Raw genomic sequence first — 18,437 nt, 5'->3', positions numbered from 1 at the left:
ACTATTGGTGTAACCACCTCCTCCTTCACTGTTCATGCTACCACCTCCTCCTTTACTCTTGATGTAACCAAATGTCCATTGCTGTTCATGCTACCACCTCTTCATGTACTCTTCATGTAACCACCTCTTCCTTCACTCTTCATGCTACCACCTCCTTTGCTCTTGATGTAACCACCTCCTCCTTCACTGTTCATGCTACCATCTCCTCCTTTACTCTTGATGTAAGCACCTCGTCCTTCACTTTTCATGCTACCACCTCCTCATGTACTCTTGATGTAACCAAATTATCCTTCATTGTTCATGGTACCACCTCCTCCTTTACTCCTGATATTAACCAAATGTCCATTGCTGGTCATGCTACCACCTCTCCCTTTACTCTTCATGGAACCACGCCTCCTTCACTGTTCATGCTACCAAGTCCTCCTTTACTCTTGATGTAACCACCTCCTCCTTCACTGTTCATGCTACCACCTCCTCCCTTACTCTTGATATAACCACCTCGTCCTTCACTGTTCATGCTACCATGTCCCTCTTTTACTTTTCATGTAACAACCTCCTCCTTTACTGTTCATGCGACCACCTTCTCCTTCACTCTTGATGTAACCACCTCCTCCTTCACTGTTCATGCTACAACCTCCTCCTTTACTCTTGATGTGACCACCTCCTCCTCCATTGTTCATGCTACACATCCTCCTCTACTCTTGATGTAACCACCTCCTCCTTCACTGTTCATGCTACCACCTCCTCCTTTACTCTTGATGTTACCACCTCGTCCTTCATGGTTCATGCTACCACCTCCTTTACTCTTTATGTAACCAAATGTCCATCACTGTTCATGCTACCATCTCCTCTTTTACTCTTGATTTAACCACATTATCCTTCACTGTTCATGCTAACACCTCTTCTTTTACTCTTCATGTAACCACCTCCTCCTTCACTGTTCATGCTACCACCTCCTTTACTCTTGATGAAACCACCTCCTCCTTCACTGTTCATGCTACCACCTTCTCCTTTACTCTTGATGTGACTACCTCCTGCTTCACTGTTCATGCTACCACCTCCTTTACTCTTGATGTAAACACCTCCTCCTTCACTGTTCATGCTACCACCTTCTCCTTTACTCTTGATGTGACTACCTCCTGCTTCACTGTTCATGCTACCACCTCCTCCTGTACTCTTGATGTAACCAGTGATATGTGACGAGGACACAGTCATGGCTCATGTCATGGTTCTCCAGGCAGCGCCAGCCTAAAAGGTGCAGGATTCATACCCGTCCTGAAGGCTCAGGCGGTTTCAGGTCGTCTTTACAGGGCTGCTTGGAAAGTACCTGGTTAGTCATGTCCAGTTCAGAGCCAGAGCTGTTTGACACCCTCTGACCAACTGACCCCACCTCCCGGGAGGCACCATAACACGTGCACTCCTGTGCACTCCTGCGCACTGTTTATCACACTCAATGTTAGTGCTTGTGTTGTCAATGTTGAGTTGTGGACTGCATGGTTCATCACCCGCTTCTAGACTCCCTACAGCAAGAGAACCAATGGATGCTGGCCCCAACACCCCTGAGTAGAACCCCGCTGACCCCTTCCCTCCCCCCTCCGCAACAGTGACCTTACCTGGGGAAGGTTTTGGCTCCATTTGACAGATGACCAATCCACTTCCATGGGTGCTTGAACCAAAACCACTGCTTCAAGTCATACCAGGAACTCCCAAAATGGAAAAATGCCCCAGCCACGTGCAACCGTGTCCAACATGCGAAGGTGAACATACTCTTAATATACCACCTCGTCCTTCACTGTTCATGCTACCACCTCCTCCTTTACTCTTGGTGTAACCACCTCCTCCTTCACTGTTCATGCTACCACCTCCCCCTTAACTCTTGATGTAACCAAATGTCCATTGCTGTTCATGCTACCACCTCTTCATATACTCTTTGTGTAAAAACCTCTTCCTTCACTCTTCATGCTACCACCTCCTCCTTCACTGTTCATGCTTCCATCTCCTCCTTTACTCTTGGTGTAACCACCTCCTCCTTCACTGTTCATGCTACCACCCCTCCTTTACTCTTGATGTAACCAAATGTCCATTGCTGTTCATGCTACCACCTCTTCATTTACTCTTCGTGTAAAAACCTCTTCCTTCACTCTTCATGCTACCACCTCCTCCTTCACTGTTCATGCTTCCATCTCCTCCTTTACTCTTGGTGTAACCACCTCCTCCTTCACTGTTCATGCTACCACCCCTCCTTTACTCTTGAGGTAACCAAATGTCCATTGCTGTTCATGCTACCACCTCTTCATATACTCTTCATGTAACCACCTCTTCCTTCACTCTTCATGCTACCACCTCCTTTACTCTTGATGTAACCACCTCCTCCTTCACTGTTCATGCTACCATCTCCTCCTTTACTCTTGATGTAACCACCTCGTCCTTCACTTTTCATGCTACAACCTCCTCATGTACTCTTGATGTAACCACATTATCCTTCACTGTTCATGGTACCACCTCCTCCTTTACTCCTGATGTAACCAAATGTCCATTGCTGGTCATGCTGCCACCTCTCCCTTTACTCTTCATGGAACCACCCCCTCCTTCACTGTTCATGCTACCAAGTCCTCCTTTACTCTTGATGTAACCACCTCGTCCTTCACTGTTCATGCTACATCCGCCTCCATTACTCTATATGTAACCACCTCATCCTTCACTGTTCATGCTACTACCTCCTCCATTACTCTTTATGTAACCACCTCGTCCTTCACTGTTCATGCTACTACCTCCTCCATTATTTTTGATGTAACCACCTCCTGCTTCACTGTTCATTCTACCACCTCCTCCTTACTCTTGATGTAATCACTGTGTCCTTCACTGTTCATGCTACTACATCCTCCTTTACTCGTAATGTAACCACCTCCTGCTTCACTGTTCATGCGACCACCTCCTCCTTTCCTCTTAATGTAACCACCTCCTCCTTCACTGTTCATGCTACCACCTCCTCCTTTACTCTTTATGTAACCAAATGTCCATCGCTGTTCATGCTACCACCTCCTCCTTTACTCTTGATGTAACCAACTCCTCCTCCATTGTTCATGCTACCACCTCCTCCTTTACTCTTGATGTAACCACTTCCTTATTCACTGTACATGCTACCACTTCCTCCTTTACTCTTGATTTAACCACATTATCCTTCACTGTTCATGCTACCACCTCTTCTTTTACTCTTCATGTAACCACCTCCTCCTTCACTGTTCATGCTACCACCTCCTTTACTCTTTATGTAACCACCTCCTCCTTCACTATTCATGCTACCATGTCCTCCTTTACTCCTGAAGTAACCACCTCGTCCTTCACTGTTCATGTTACCACCTTCTCCTTTACTCTTGATGTAACCACCTCCTCCTTCACTGTTCATGCTACTACCTCCTCCCTTACTCTTTATGTAACCACCTCGTCCTTCACTGTTCATGCTACCATGCTCTCTTTTACTCTTGATGTGACTACCTCCTGCTTCACTGTTCATGCTACCACCTCCTCCTGTACTCTTGATGTAACCACCTCCTGCTTCACTGTTAATGCTGCTACCTCCTCCATTACTCTTTATGTAACCACCTTGTCCTTCACTGTTCATGCTACTACCTCCTCCATTACTCTTGATGTAACCACTGTGTCCTTCACTGTTCATGCTACTACATCCTCCTTTACTCTTAATGTAACCACTTCTTGCTTCACTGTTCATGCGACCACCTCCTCCTTTACTCTTGATGTAATCACCTCCTCCTGCACTGTTCATGCTACCACCTCCTTTACTCTTTATGTAAGCAAATGTCCATCGCTGTTCATGCTACCACCTCCTCCTTTACTCTTGATGTAACCACCTCCTCCTCCATTGTTCATGCTACCACCTCCTCTTTTACTCTTGATGTAACAACTTCCTTATTCACTGTACATGCTACCACCTCCTCCTTTACTCTTGATTTAACCACATTATCCTTCACTGTTCATGCTACCACCTCTTCTTTTACTCTTCATGTAACCACCTCCTGCTTCACTGTTCATTCTACCACCTCCTTTACTCTTGATGTAAACACCTCCTCCTTCACTGTTCATGCTACCACCTTCTACTTTACTCTTGATGTGACTACCTCCTGCTTCACTGTTCATGCTACCACCTTCTCCTTTACTCCTTATGTGACTACCTCCTGCTTCACTGTTCATGCTACCACCTCCTCCTGTACTCTTGATGTAACCAGTGATGTGTGACGAGGACACAGTCATGGCTCATGTCATGGTTCTCCAGGCAGCGCCAGCCTGAAAGGTGCAGGATTCACACCTGTCCTGAAGGCTCAGGCGGTTTCAGGTCGTCTTTACAGGGCTGCTTGGAAAGTACCTGGTTAGTCATGTCCAGTTCAGAGCCAGATCTGTTTGACACCTTCTGACCAACTGACCCCACCTGCCGGGAGGCACCATAACACGTGCACTCCTGTGCACTCCTGCGCACTGTTTACCACACTCAATGTTAGTGCTTGTGTTAAATGTTGAGTTGTGGACTGCATGGTTCATCACCTGCTTCTAGACTCCCTACAGCAAGAGAACCAATGGATGCTGGCCCCAACACCCCTGAGTAGAACCCTGCTGACCCCTTCCCTCCCCCTCCGCAACAGTGACCTTACCTGGGGAAGGTTTTGGCTCCATTTGACAGATGACCAATCCACTTCCAAGGGTGCTTGAACCAAACCCACTGCTTCAAGTCATACCAGGAACTCCCAAAATGGAAAAATGCCCCAGCCACGTGCAACCGTGTCCAACATGCAAAAGTGAACATACTCTTAATATACCACCTCGTCCTACACTGTTCATGCTACCACCTCCTCCTTTACTCTTGGTGTTACCACCCCCTCCTTCACTGTTCATGCTACCACCTCCTCCTTTACTCTTGATGTAACCAAATGTCCATTGCTGTTCATGCTACCACCTCTTCATTTACTCTTCGTGTAACCAGCTCTTCCTTCAATCTTCATGCTACCACCACCTTTACTCTTGATGGAACCACCTCCTCCTTCACTGTTCATGCTACCATCTCCTCCTTTCCTATTGGTGTAAACACCTCCTCCTTCACTGTTCATGCTACCACCTACTCCTTTACTCTTGAGGTAACCAAATGTCCACTGCTGTTCATGCTAGCACCTCTTCATATACTCTTCATGTAACCACCTCTTCCTTCAATCTTCATGCTACCACCTTCTTTACTCTTGATGTAACCGCCTCCTCCTTCACTGTTCATGCTACCATCTCCTACTTTACTCTTGATGTAACCACCTCGTCCTTCACTTTTCATTCTACCACCTCCTCATGTACTCTTGATGTAACAACATTATCCTTCACTGTTCATGGTACCACCTCCTCCTTTACTGCTGATGTAACCAAATGTCCATTGCTGGTCATGCTACCACCTCTCCCTTTACTCTTCATGGAACCACCTTCTCCTTCACTGTTCATGCTACCAATTCCTCCTTTACTCTTGATGTAACCACCTGGTCCTTCACTGTTCATGCTACATCCGCCTCCATTACTCTTTATGTAACCACCTCGTCCTTAAGTGTTCATGCTACCACCTCCTTTACTCTTGATGTAACCACCTCCTCCCTCACTGTTCATGCTACCATGTCCTCCTTTACTCCTGATGTAACCACCTCGTCCTTCACTGTTCATGCTACCACCTTCTCCTTTACTCTTGATGTAACCACCTCCTCCTTCACTGTTCATGCTACCACCTCCTCCTTTACTCTTGATGTAACCAACTCCTCCTCCATTGTTCATGCTACCACCTCCTCCTTTACTCTTGATGTAACCACTTCCTTATTCACTGTACATGCTACCACCTCCTCCTTTACTCTTGATTTAACCACATTATCCTCCACTGTTCATGATACCACCTCTTCTTTTACTCTTCATGTAACCACCTCCTCCTTCACTGTTCATGCTACCACCTCCTTTACTCTTGATGTAATCACCTCCTCCTTCACTATTCATGCTACCATGTCCTCCTTTACTTCTGATGTAACCACCTCGTCCTTCACTGTTCATGCTACCACCTTCTCCTTTACTCTTGATGTAACCACCTCCCCCTTCACTGTTCATGCTACTACCTCCTCCCTTACTCTTTATGTAACCACCTTGTCCTTCACTGTTCATGCTACCATGTCCTCTTTTACTCTTGATGTGACTACCTCCTGCTTCACTGTTCATGCTACCACCTCCTCCTGTACTCTTGATGTAACCACTTCCTGCTTCACTGTTAATGCTACTACCTCCTCCATTACTCTTTATGTAACCACCTTGTCCTTCACTGTTCATGCTACTACCTCCTCCATTACTCTTGATGTAACCACTGTGTCCTTCACTGTTCGTGCTACTACATCCTCCTTTACTCTTAATGCAACCACTTCTTGCTTCACTGTTCATGCGACCACCTCCTCCTTTACTCTTGATGTAACCACCTCCTCCTTCACTGTTCATGCTACCACCTCCTTTACTCTTTATGTAACCAAATGTCCATCGCTGTTCATGCTACCACCTCCTCCTTTACTCTTGATGTAACCACCTCCTCCTCCATTGTCATGCTACCACCTCCTCTTTAACTCTTGATGTAACAACTTCCTTATTCACTGTACATGCTACCACCTCACCTCCTCCTTTACTCTTGATTTAACCACATTATCCTTCACTGTTCATGCTACCACCTCTTCTTTTACTCTTCATGTAACCACCTCCTCCTTCACTGTTCATGCTACCACCTCCTTTACTCTTTATGTAACCACCTCCTCCTTCACTATTCATGCTACCATGTCCTTCTTCACTCCTGAAGTAACCACCTCGTCCTTCACTGTTCATGTTACCAGCTTCTCCTTTACTCTTGATGTAACCACCTCCTCCTTCACTGTTCATGCTACTACCTCCTCCCTTACTCTTTATGTAACCACCTCGTCCTTCACTGTTCATGCTACCATGTCCTCTTTTACTCTTGATGTGACTACCTCCTGCTTCACTGTTCATGCTACCACCTCCTCCTGGACTCTTGATGTAACCACCTTGTCCTTCACTGTTCATGCTACTACCTCCTCCATTACTCTTGATGTAACCACTGTGTCCTTCACTGTTCGTGCTACTACATCCTCCTTTACTCTTAATGTAACCACTTCTTGCTTCACTGTTCATGCGACCACCTCCTCCTTTACTCATGATGTAACCACCTCCTCCTTCACTGTTCATGCTACCACCTCCTTTACTCTTTATGTAACCAAATGTCCATCGCTGTTCATGCTACCACCTCCTCCTTTACTCTTGATGTAACCACCTCCTCCTCCATTGTCATGCTACCACCTCCTATTTAACTCTTGATGTAACAACTTCCTTATTCACTGTACATGCTACCACCTCACCTCCTCCTTTACTCTTGATTTAACCACATTATCCTTCACTGTTCATGCTACCACCTCTTCTTTTACTCTTCATGTAACCACCTCCTCCTTCACTGTTCATGATACCACTCCTTTACTCTTGATGTAACCACCTCCTCCTTCACTGTTCATGTAACCACCTCCTCCTGTACTCTTGATGTAACCAGTGATATGTGACGAGGACACAGTCATGGCTCATGTCATGGTTCTCCAAGCAGCGCCAGCCTGAAAGGTGCAGGATTCACACCTGTCCTGAAGGCTCAGGCGGTTTCAGGTCGTCTTTACAGGGCTGCTTGGAAAGTACCTGGTTAGTCATGTCCAGTTCAGAGCCAGAGCTGTTTGACACCTTCTGACCAACTGACCCCGCCTCCCGGGAGGCACCATAACACGTGCACTCCTGTGCACTCCTGCGCACTGTTTACCACACTCAATGTTAGTGCTTGTGTTGTCAATGTTGAGTTGTGGACTGCATGGTTCATCACCCGCTTCTAGACTCCCTACAGCAAGAGAACCAATGGATGTTGGCCCCAACACCCCTGAGTAGAACCCTGCTGACCCCTTCCCTCCCCCCTCCGCAACAGTGACCTTACCTGGGGAAGGTTTTGGCTCCATTTGACAGATGACCAATCCACTTCCATGGGTGCTTGAATCAAACCCATTGCTTCAAGTCATACCAGGAACTCCCAAAATGGAAAAATGCCCCGGCCACGTGCAACCGTGTCCAACATGCAAAGGTGAACATTAACACAGACCATCTCCACTAGAAACTTTTTAGCATCCACCATGAAAGGTTGGCCCCAAAACCAGCAAAACACAGTAAGCATCCATCAGGAAAGGGTGAGCCCAAACCCACCAAAACACATTAAGCATCCACCATGAAAGGGTGACCCTAAAACCACCAAAACACAGTAAGCATACACCATGAAAGAATGACCCCAACCCCAACAAAGCACATTAATCATCCACCATGAAAGAAGGACCCCCAAAACCACCAAAACACAACAAGCATCCACCATGAAAGAGTGACCCCAAAACCACCAAAACACAGTAATCATCCACCATGAAAGGGGGACCCCCAAAACCACCAAAACACAGTAAGCATCCACCATCAAAGGGTGGCCCAAAACCATCAAAACACAGTCATCATCCACCATGAAAGGGTGACCCCAAAACCCACCCCAGCAGTAATCATTGACCAGGAAAAGGTGACCCCCAAACCCACCAAAACACATTAAGCATACACCAAGAAAGGGGGACTCCTAACCAACCCCAACATTAAGCATCCACCATGAAAAAGTGATCCCAACCCCATCAAAACACATTAAGCATCCACCATGAAAGGTTGACCCCAAAGCCAGCCGAAAACAGTAAGCATACACCAAGAAAGGGTGACCCCAAATCCACCCCAACACAGTAAGCATCCACCATGAAAGGTTGACCCCAAACCCACCAAAACACATTAAGCATCCACCATGAAAGGGTGACCCCAAGACCACCAAAACACAGTAAGCATACACCAAGAAAGGGTGACCTCAAATCCACCCCAACACAGTAAGCATCCACCATGAAAGGTTGACCCCAAACCCACCAAAACACATTAAGCATCCACCATGAAAGGGTGACCCCAAAACCACCAAAACACAGTAAGCAGACACCATGAAAGAGTGACCCCAACCCCACCAAAACACATTATGCATCGACCATGAAAGGTTGGCCCGAAAACCACCAAAACACAGTAAGCATCCACCATGAAAGGGTGACCCCAAACCAACCAAAACACATTAAGCACCCACCATGAAAGGGGGACCCCCAAAACCACCAAAACACAGCGAGCATCCACCATGAAAGAGTGACCCCAAAACCACCAAAACACGGTAATCATCCACCATTAAAGGGGGACCCTCAAAATCACCAAAACACAGTAAGCATCCACCATGAAAGGGTGACCCCACAACCACCAAAACACAGCCATCATTCACCATGAAAGGGTGACCCCAAAACCCACCACAGCAGTAATCATCCACCAGGAAAAGGTGACCCCCAAACCCACCAAAACACATTAAGCATCAACCACGAAGGGTGACCCCAAAACCACCAAAACACATTAAGCACCCGCCATGAAAGGGGGACTGCCAAAACCACCAAAACACAGCGAGCATCCACCATGGAAGAGTGACCCCAAAACCACCAAAACACAGTAATCGTCCACCATGAAAGGGGGACCCCCAACACCACCAAAACACAGTAAGCATTGACCATGAAAGGGTGACCCCAAAACCACCAAAACACAGTCATCATCCACCATGAAAGAGTGACCCCAAAACCCACCACAGCAGTAATCATCCACCAAGAAAAGGTGACCCCCAAACCCACCGAAACACATTAAGCATTCAGCAAGAAAGGGTGACTCCAAGACCACCCCAACAGTAAGCATCCACCATGAAAAAGTGATCCCAAACCCATCAAAACACATTAAGCATCCACCATGAAGTGGTGACCCAAACCCACCCCAACACAGTAAGCATCAACCATGAAAGGGTGACCCCAAACCCACCAAAACTTATTAAGCACCCACCATGAAAGGGAGACCCCCAAAACCAACAACACACAGTAATCATCCACCATGAAAGGGGGACCCCCAAAACCACCAAAACACAGTAAGCATCCACCATGAAAGGGGGACCCCAAAACCACCAAACACAGTCATCATCCACCATGAAAGGGTGAGCCCAAAACCCACCCCAGCAGTAATCATCCACCAGGAAAAGGTGACCCCCAAACCCACCGAAACACATTAAGCATCCACCAAGAAAGGTTGACCTCAAACCAACCCCAACAGTAAGCATCCACCATGAAAAAAGTGGTCCCAACCCCATCAAAACACATTAAGCATCCACCATGAAAGGGTGACCCCAAATCCACCCCAACACAGTAATCATCCACCATGAAAGGGTGACCCCAAAACCACCAAAACACATGAAGCATCCACCATGAAACGGTGACCCCAAAACCACCAAAACACAGTAAGCAAACACCATTCAAAAGTGATCCCAACCCCATCAAAACACATTAAGCATCCACCATGAATGGTTGACCCCAAACCCACCAAAACACAGTAAGCATCCACCATGAAAGGGCGACCCCAAATCCACCCCAACACCATAAGCATCCACCATGAAAGGTTGACCCCAAACCCACCAAAACACATTAAGCATCCACCATGAAAAGGTGACCCCAACACCACCAAAACACAGTAAGCATCCACCATGAAAGGTTGACCCCAAAACCACCAAAACACGGTAATCATCCACCATTAAAGGGGGACCCTCAAAATCACCAAAACACAGTAAGCATCCACCATGAAAGGGTGACCCCACAACCACCAAAACACAGCCATCATTCACCATGAAAGGGTGACCCCAAAACCCACCACAGCAGTAATCATCCACCAGGAAAAGGTGACCCCCAAACCCACCAAAACACATTAAGCATCAACCACGAAGGGTGACCCCAAAACCACCAAAACACATTAAGCACCCGCCATGAAAGGGGGACTCCCAAAACCACCAAAACACAGCGAGCATCCACCATGGAAGAGTGACCCCAAAACCACCAAAACACAGTAATCGTCCACCATGAAAGGGGGACCCCCAACACCACCAAAACACAGTAAGCATTGACCATGAAAGGGTGACCCCAAAACCACCAAAACACAGTCATCATCCACCATGAAAGAGTGACCCCAAAACCCACCACAGCAGTAATCATCCACCAAGAAAAGGTGACCCCCAAACCCACCGAAACACATTAAGCATTCAGCAAGAAAGGGTGACTCCAAGACCACCCCAACAGTAAGCATCCACCATGAAAAAGTGATCCCAAACCCATCAAAACACATTAAGCATCCACCATGAAGTGGTGACCCAAACCCACCCCAACACAGTAAGCATCAACCATGAAAGGGTGACCCCAAACCCACCAAAACTTATTAAGCACCCACCATGAAAGGGAGACCCCCAAAACCAACAACACACAGTAATCATCCACCATGAAAGGGGGACCCCCAAAACCACCAAAACACAGTAAGCATCCACCATGAAAGGGGGACCCCAAAACCACCAAACACAGTCATCATCCACCATGAAAGGGTGAGCCCAAAACCCACCCCAGCAGTAATCATCCACCAGGAAAAGGTGACCCCCAAACCCACCGAAACACATTAAGCATCCACCAAGAAAGGTTGACCTCAAACCAACCCCAACAGTAAGCATCCACCATGAAAAAAGTGGTCCCAACCCCATCAAAACACATTAAGCATCCACCATGAAAGGGTGACCCCAAATCCACCCCAACACAGTAATCATCCACCATGAAAGGGTGACCCCAAAACCACCAAAACACATGAAGCATCCACCATGAAACGGTGACCCCAAAACCACCAAAACACAGTAAGCAAACACCATTCAAAAGTGATCCCAACCCCATCAAAACACATTAAGCATCCACCATGAATGGTTGACCCCAAACCCACCAAAACACAGTAAGCATCCACCATGAAAGGGCGACCCCAAATCCACCCCAACACCATAAGCATCCACCATGAAAGGTTGACCCCAAACCCACCAAAACACATTAAGCATCCACCATGAAAAGGTGACCCCAACACCACCAAAACACAGTAAGCATCCACCATGAAAGGTTGACCCCAAACCCACCAAAACACATTAAGCATCCATCATGAAAGGGTGACCACAAAACCACCAAAACACAGTAAGCATCCACCATGAAAGGGTGAGCCCAAAACCACCAAAACACAGTAAACATCCACCATGAAAGGGTGACCCCAAAACCACCAAAACACAGTATTCATCCACCTTGAAAGGGTGACCCCAAACCAACCAAAACACATTAAGCATCCACCATGAAAAGGTGACCCCAAAACCACAAAACACAGTAAGCATACACCATGAAAGAGTGACCCCAAACCCACCAAAACACATTAAGCATCCGCCATGAAAGGTTGGGCCCAAAACCACCAAAACACAGTAAGCATCCACCATGAAAGGGTGAGCCCAAACCCACCAAACTACATTAAGCATCCACCATGAAAGGGTGACCCCAAAACCACCAACACACAGTAAGCATACACCATGAAAGAGTGACCCCAAACCCAGCAAAACACATTAAGCATCCACCATGAAAAGGTGACACCCAAACCCACGGAAACACATTAAGCATCCACCAAGAAAGGGTGACCCCAAACCTACCCCAACAGTAAGCATCCACCATGAAAAAGTGATCCCATCCCCATCAAAACACATTAAGCATCCACCATGAAAGGGTGACTCCAAAACCAGCAAAACACATTAAGCACCCACCAATAAACGGGGCCCCCAAAACCACCAAAACACAGTAAGCATCCACCATGAAAGGTGACCCCAAAACCACCAAAACACAGTCATCATCCACCATGAAACAGTGACCCCAAAACCCACCCCAGCAGTAATCATCCACCAGGAAAAGGTGACCTCCAAATTCATCAAAACACATTAAGCATCCACCAAGAAAGGGTGACCCCAAACCAACCCCAACAGTAAGCATCCACCATGAAAAAGTTATCCCAAGCCCATCAAAACACATTAAGCATCCAACATGAAAGGTAGACCCCAAAACCACCAAAACACAGTAAGAATCCACCATGAAAAGGTGACCCCAAATCCACCCCAGCAGTAATCATCCACCAGGAAAACGTGACCCCCAAACCTACAGAAACACATTAAGCATCCACCAAGAAAGGGTGACCCCAAACCCACCCCAACAGTAAGCATCCAGCATGAAAAAGTGATCCCAACCCCATCAAAACACCTTAAGCATCCACCATGAAAGGTTGACCCCAAAATCACCAGAACACAGTAAGCATCCACCATGAAAGGGTGACCCCAAACCCACCCCAACAGTTAGCATCCATCATGAAAATGTTATCCCAAACCCTTCAAAACACAGTAAGCATCCGCCATGAAAAAGTGACCCCAACCCCATCAAAACACATTATGCATCCACCATGAAAGGGTGACCCCAAACCCACTACAACAGTAAGCATCTGCCATGAAAAAGTGATCCCCAAACCCATCAAAACACATAAAGCATCCACCATGAAAGGTTGTCCCCAAAACCACCAAAACACAGTAAGCATCCACCATGAAGGGGGGACCCCAAATCTACCCCAACACAGCATTCATCCACCATGAAAGGGTGACCCCAAACCAACTAAAACACATTAAGCATCCACCATGAAAGGGTGACCGCAAAACCACAAAACACAGTAAGCATACACCATGAAAAAGGGATCCCAACCCCATCAAAACACATTAATCATCCACCATGAAAGGTTGACCCCAAATCCACCAAAACACAATAGGCATTCACTATGAAAGGGTGACCCCAAACCCACCAAAACACATTAAGCATCCACCATGAAAGGGTGACCCCAAGACCACCAAAACACAGTGAGCATATGAAATAGTGACCCCAAACCCACCAAAACACAGTAAGCATCCACAATGAAAGGGCGACCCCAAATCCACCAAAACACATTAAGCATCCACCAAGAAAGGGTGACCCCAAAAACCACCAAAACACAGTAAGCATCCACCATGAAAGGTTGACCCCAAAACTAGCAAAACACAGTAAGCATTGCCCATGAAGAGGTGACCCCAAATCCACCCCAACACAGTAATCATCCACCATGAAAGGGTGACCCCAAGCCCACCAAAACACATTAAGCATCCACCATGAAAGGGTCACCCCCAAACCCACCAAAACACAGGGATCATCCACCAAGAAAGGGGGACCCAAAACCCACCCCAACACAGTAAGCATAAACCACGAAAGGGTGACCCCAAACCCACCAAAACATATTAAGCATCCACCATGAATGAGTGACCCCAAACCCACCAAAACACAGTCATCATCCACCATAAACCACCAAAACACAGTAATCATCCACCATGAAAGGGTGACCCCAAACCCACTGAAACACAGTATGCATCCACCATGAAAGGTTGACCCCAAACCCACCTAATCACATTAAGCATCCACCATGAAAGGGTGACCACAACACCACCAAAGCAGAGTAAGCATCACCATGAAAGAGTGATCCCAAACCCACCAAAACACATTAAGCATCCACCATGAAAATGTGACCCCAAAACAACCAAAACACAGCAAGCATCCACCATGAAAGAGTGACCCCAAACCCACCAAAACACATTAAGCATCCACCATGAAAGGGTGACCCCAAATCCACCAAAACACACTAAACTTCCACCATGAAAGGGTGACCCCAAATCTGCCAAAACACATTAAGCATCCACCATGAAAGGGTGACTCCAAAAACCACCAAAACACAGTAAGCATTCACCATGAAAGGGTGACCTCAAACCCACCCCAACAGTAAGCATCCACCATGAACGTGGTATCCCAAACCCATCAAAACACATTAAGCATCCACCATGAAAGGTGACCCCAAAAAAACACCAAAACACAGTAAGTATTCACCATAAAGAGGTGACCCCAAATCCACCCCAACACAGTAATCATCCACCATGAAAGGGTGACCCCAAACCAACCAAAACGCATTAAGCATCCACCATGAAATGGTCACCCCCAAACCCACCAAAGCACAGGGATCATCCACCAAGAAAGGGGGACCCAAAACCCACCCCATCACAGTAAGCATAAACCACAAAAGGGGACCCCAAACCTACCAAAACACATTAAGCATCCACCATGAAAGGGTGACCCCGAAACCAGCAAAACACATTATACATCCACCATGAAAGGGTGACTCCAAACCCACCAAAACACAGTAAGCATCGACCATGAAAGGGTGACTCCAAACCCACCCCAACAGTAACCATCCACCATGAAAAAGTGATCCCAAACCCATCAAAACACATTAAGCATCCACCATGAAAGGTTGACCCCAAAACCACCAAAAACAGTAAGCATCCACCATGAAGGGGTGACCCAAAATCCACCCCAACACAGTAATCATCCACCATGAAAGGGTGACCCCAAACCCACCAAACCACAATAACCATCCACCATGAATGGGTGACCCCAAAACCACCAAAACACAGTAAGCATACGCCATGAAAGAGTGACCCCCAAACCCACCAAAACACATTAAGCATCCACCATTAAAGGGTGACCCCAAATCCACCAAAACACATTAAGCATCCACCATGAAAGGGTGACCCCAAAACCACCAAAACACAGTAAGCATCCACCATGAAGGGTGACCTCAAAACCATCAAAACACAGTAAACATCCACCATGAGAAGGTGACCCCCCAAACCCACCAAAACAAATTAAGCATCCACCAGGAAAGGGTGACCCCCAAACCCATCAAAGCACGGGGATCATCCACTAAGAAAGGGGAGCCCAATCCCACCCCAACACAGTAAGCATCAACCACGAAAAGGGTGACCCCAAACCCATCAAAACACATTAAGCATCCACCATGAAAGGTTGACCCCAAAACCACCAAAAACAGTAAGCATCCACCATGAAGGGGTGACCCCAAATCCACCCCAACACAGTAATCATCCACCATGAAAGGATGACCCCAAACCCACCAAAACACATTAACCATCCACCATGAACGGGTGACCCCAAAACAACCAAAACACAGTAAGCATACGCCATGAATGAGTGACCCCCAAACCCACCAAAACACATTAAGCATCCACCATTAAAGGGTGACCCCAAATCCACCAAAACACATTAAGCATCCACCATGAAAGGGTGACCCCAAAACCACCAAAACACAGTAAGCATCCACCATGAAAGGGTGACCTCAAAACCATCAAAACACAGTAAACATCCACCCTGAGAAGGTGACCCCCAAAACCCACCAAAACACATTAAGCATCCACCAGGAAAGGGTGACCCCCAAACCCATCAAAGCACGGGGATCATCCACTAAGAAAGGGGAGCCCAATCCCACCCCAACACAGTAAGCATCAACCACGAAAGGGTGACCCCAAATCCACCAAAACACATTAAGCATCCACCATGAAAGGTTGACCCCAAAACCACCAAAAACAGTAAGCATCCACCATGAAGGGGTGACCCAAAATCCACCCCAACACAGTAATCATCCACCATGAAAGGGTGACCCCAAACCCACCAAACCACATTAACCATCCACCATGAATGGGTGACCCCAAAACCACCAAAACACAGTAAGCATACGCCATGAAAGAGTGACCCCCAAACCCACCAAAACACATTAAGCATCCACCATTAAAGGGTGACCCCAAATCCACCAAAACACATTAAGCATCCACCAAGAAAGGGTGACCCCAAAACCACCAAAACACAGTAAGCATCCACCATGAAGGGTGACCTCAAAACCATCAAAACACAGTAAACATCCACCATGAGAAGGTGACCCCCCAAACCCACCAAAACACATTAAGCATCCACCAGGAAAGGGTGACCCCCAAACCCATCAAAGCACGGGGATCATCCACTAAGAAAGGGGAGCCCAATCCCACCCCAACACATTAAGCATCCACCATGAAAGGTTGACCCCAAAACCACCAAAAACAGTAAGCATCCACCATGAAGGGGTGACCCCAAATCCACCCCAACACAGTAATCATCCACCATGAAAGGATGACCCCAAACCCACCAAAACACATTAACCATCCACCATGAACGGGTGACCCCAAAACAACCAAAACACAGTACGCATACGCCATGAAAGAGTGACCCCCAAACCCACCAAAACACATTAAGCATCCACCATTAAAGGGTGACCCCAAATCCACCAAAACACATTAAGCATCCACCATGAAAGGGTGACCCCAAAACCACCAAAACACAGTAAGCATCCACCATGAAAGGGTGACCTCAAAACCATCAAAACACAGTAAACATCCACCCTGAGAAGGTGACCCCCCAAACCCACCAAAACACATTAAGCATCCACCAGGAAAGGGTGACCCCCAAACCCATCAAAGCACGGGGATCATCCACTAAGAAAGGGGAGCCCAATCCCACCCCAACACAGTAAGCATCAACCACGAAAGGGTGACCCCAAATCCACCAAAACACATTAAGCATCCACCATGAAAGGATGACCCCAAAACCATCAAAACACAGTAAGCATACACCATGAAAGAGTCACCCACAACACATTAAGCATCCACCATGAAAGGGTGACCCCAAATCCACCAAAACACATTATGCATGCACCATGAAAAGGTGACCCCCAAACCCACCAAAACACATTAAGCATCAACCATGAAAGGGTGACCCCAAACCCACCAAAACACAGTAAGCATCGACCACGAAAGGGTGACCCCCAAACCCATCAAAGCACGGGGATCATCCACTAAGAAAGGGGAGCCCAATCCCACCCCAACACAGTAAGCATCAACCACGAAAGGGTGACCCCAAATCCACCAAAACACATTAAGCATCCACCATGAAAGGATGACCCCAAAACCATCAAAACACAGTAAGCATACACCATGAAAGAGTGACCCACAACACATTAAGCATCCACCATGAAAGGGTGACCCCAAATCCACCAAAACACATTATGCATGCACCATGAAAAGGTGACCCCCAAACCCACCAAAACACATTAAGCATCAACCATGAAAGGGTGACCCCAAACCCACCAAAACACAGTAAGCATCGACCACGAAAGGGTGACCCCAAATCCACCAAAATACATTAAGCATCCACCATGAATGGATGACCCCAAAACCATCAAAACACATTAAGCATCCACCATGAAAGGGTGACCCCAAATCCAGCAAAACTCATTATGCATGCACCATGAAAAGGTGACCCCCAAGCCCACCAAAACACATTAAACATCCACCATGAAAGGGTGACCCCAAACCCACCAAAACACAGTAAGCATCGACCATGAAAGGGTGACTCCAAACCCACCCCAACAGTAAC

The 18,437-nt window shown here is 47.1% G+C and overlaps 3 protein-coding genes across 3 annotated transcripts; all 3 read right to left on the bottom strand.

The window, feature by feature from the left end:
- Positions 1-3,175: 3,175 nt before the first annotated feature.
- On the bottom strand, positions 3,176-3,784 carry LOC138471403 (loricrin-like). The gene has a single exon (XM_069609045.1). The coding sequence runs from the start codon at positions 3,782-3,784 to the stop codon at positions 3,176-3,178; it is 609 nt and encodes a 202-aa protein (XP_069465146.1).
- A 2,117-nt stretch (positions 3,785-5,901) lies between these two features.
- Positions 5,902-6,510, bottom strand: LOC138471402 (loricrin-like). The gene has a single exon (XM_069609044.1). It carries the CDS (start codon positions 6,508-6,510, stop codon positions 5,902-5,904), a length of 609 nt encoding a protein of 202 aa, XP_069465145.1.
- A 198-nt stretch (positions 6,511-6,708) lies between these two features.
- On the bottom strand, positions 6,709-7,263 carry LOC138471401 (keratin, type II cytoskeletal 2 epidermal-like). The gene has a single exon (XM_069609043.1). It carries the CDS (start codon positions 7,261-7,263, stop codon positions 6,709-6,711), a length of 555 nt encoding a protein of 184 aa, XP_069465144.1.
- Between the last annotated feature and the right edge of the window lie 11,174 nt (positions 7,264-18,437).

Source organism: Ambystoma mexicanum, chromosome 8 (assembly GCF_040938575.1).
Source record: "Ambystoma mexicanum isolate Mex_15411 chromosome 8, UKY_AmexF1_1, whole genome shotgun sequence".
Lineage (NCBI taxonomy): Eukaryota > Metazoa > Chordata > Amphibia > Caudata > Ambystomatidae > Ambystoma > Ambystoma mexicanum.
The sequence above is the reverse complement of the archived record's forward strand: the minus strand, read 5'-3'. Positions and strand labels throughout refer to the sequence as shown.

Coding starts and splice junctions, on each gene's coding strand:
- LOC138471401 (XM_069609043.1), bottom strand. CDS start 7,263: ATGAACAGTGAAGGAGGAGGTGGTTACATCATGAGTAAAGGAGGAGGT.
- LOC138471403 (XM_069609045.1), bottom strand. CDS start 3,784: ATGAACAGTGCAGGAGGAGGTGATTACATCAAGAGTAAAGGAGGAGGT.
- LOC138471402 (XM_069609044.1), bottom strand. CDS start 6,510: ATGAACAGTGAAGGAGGAGGTGGTTACATCAAGAGTAAAGGAGGAGGT.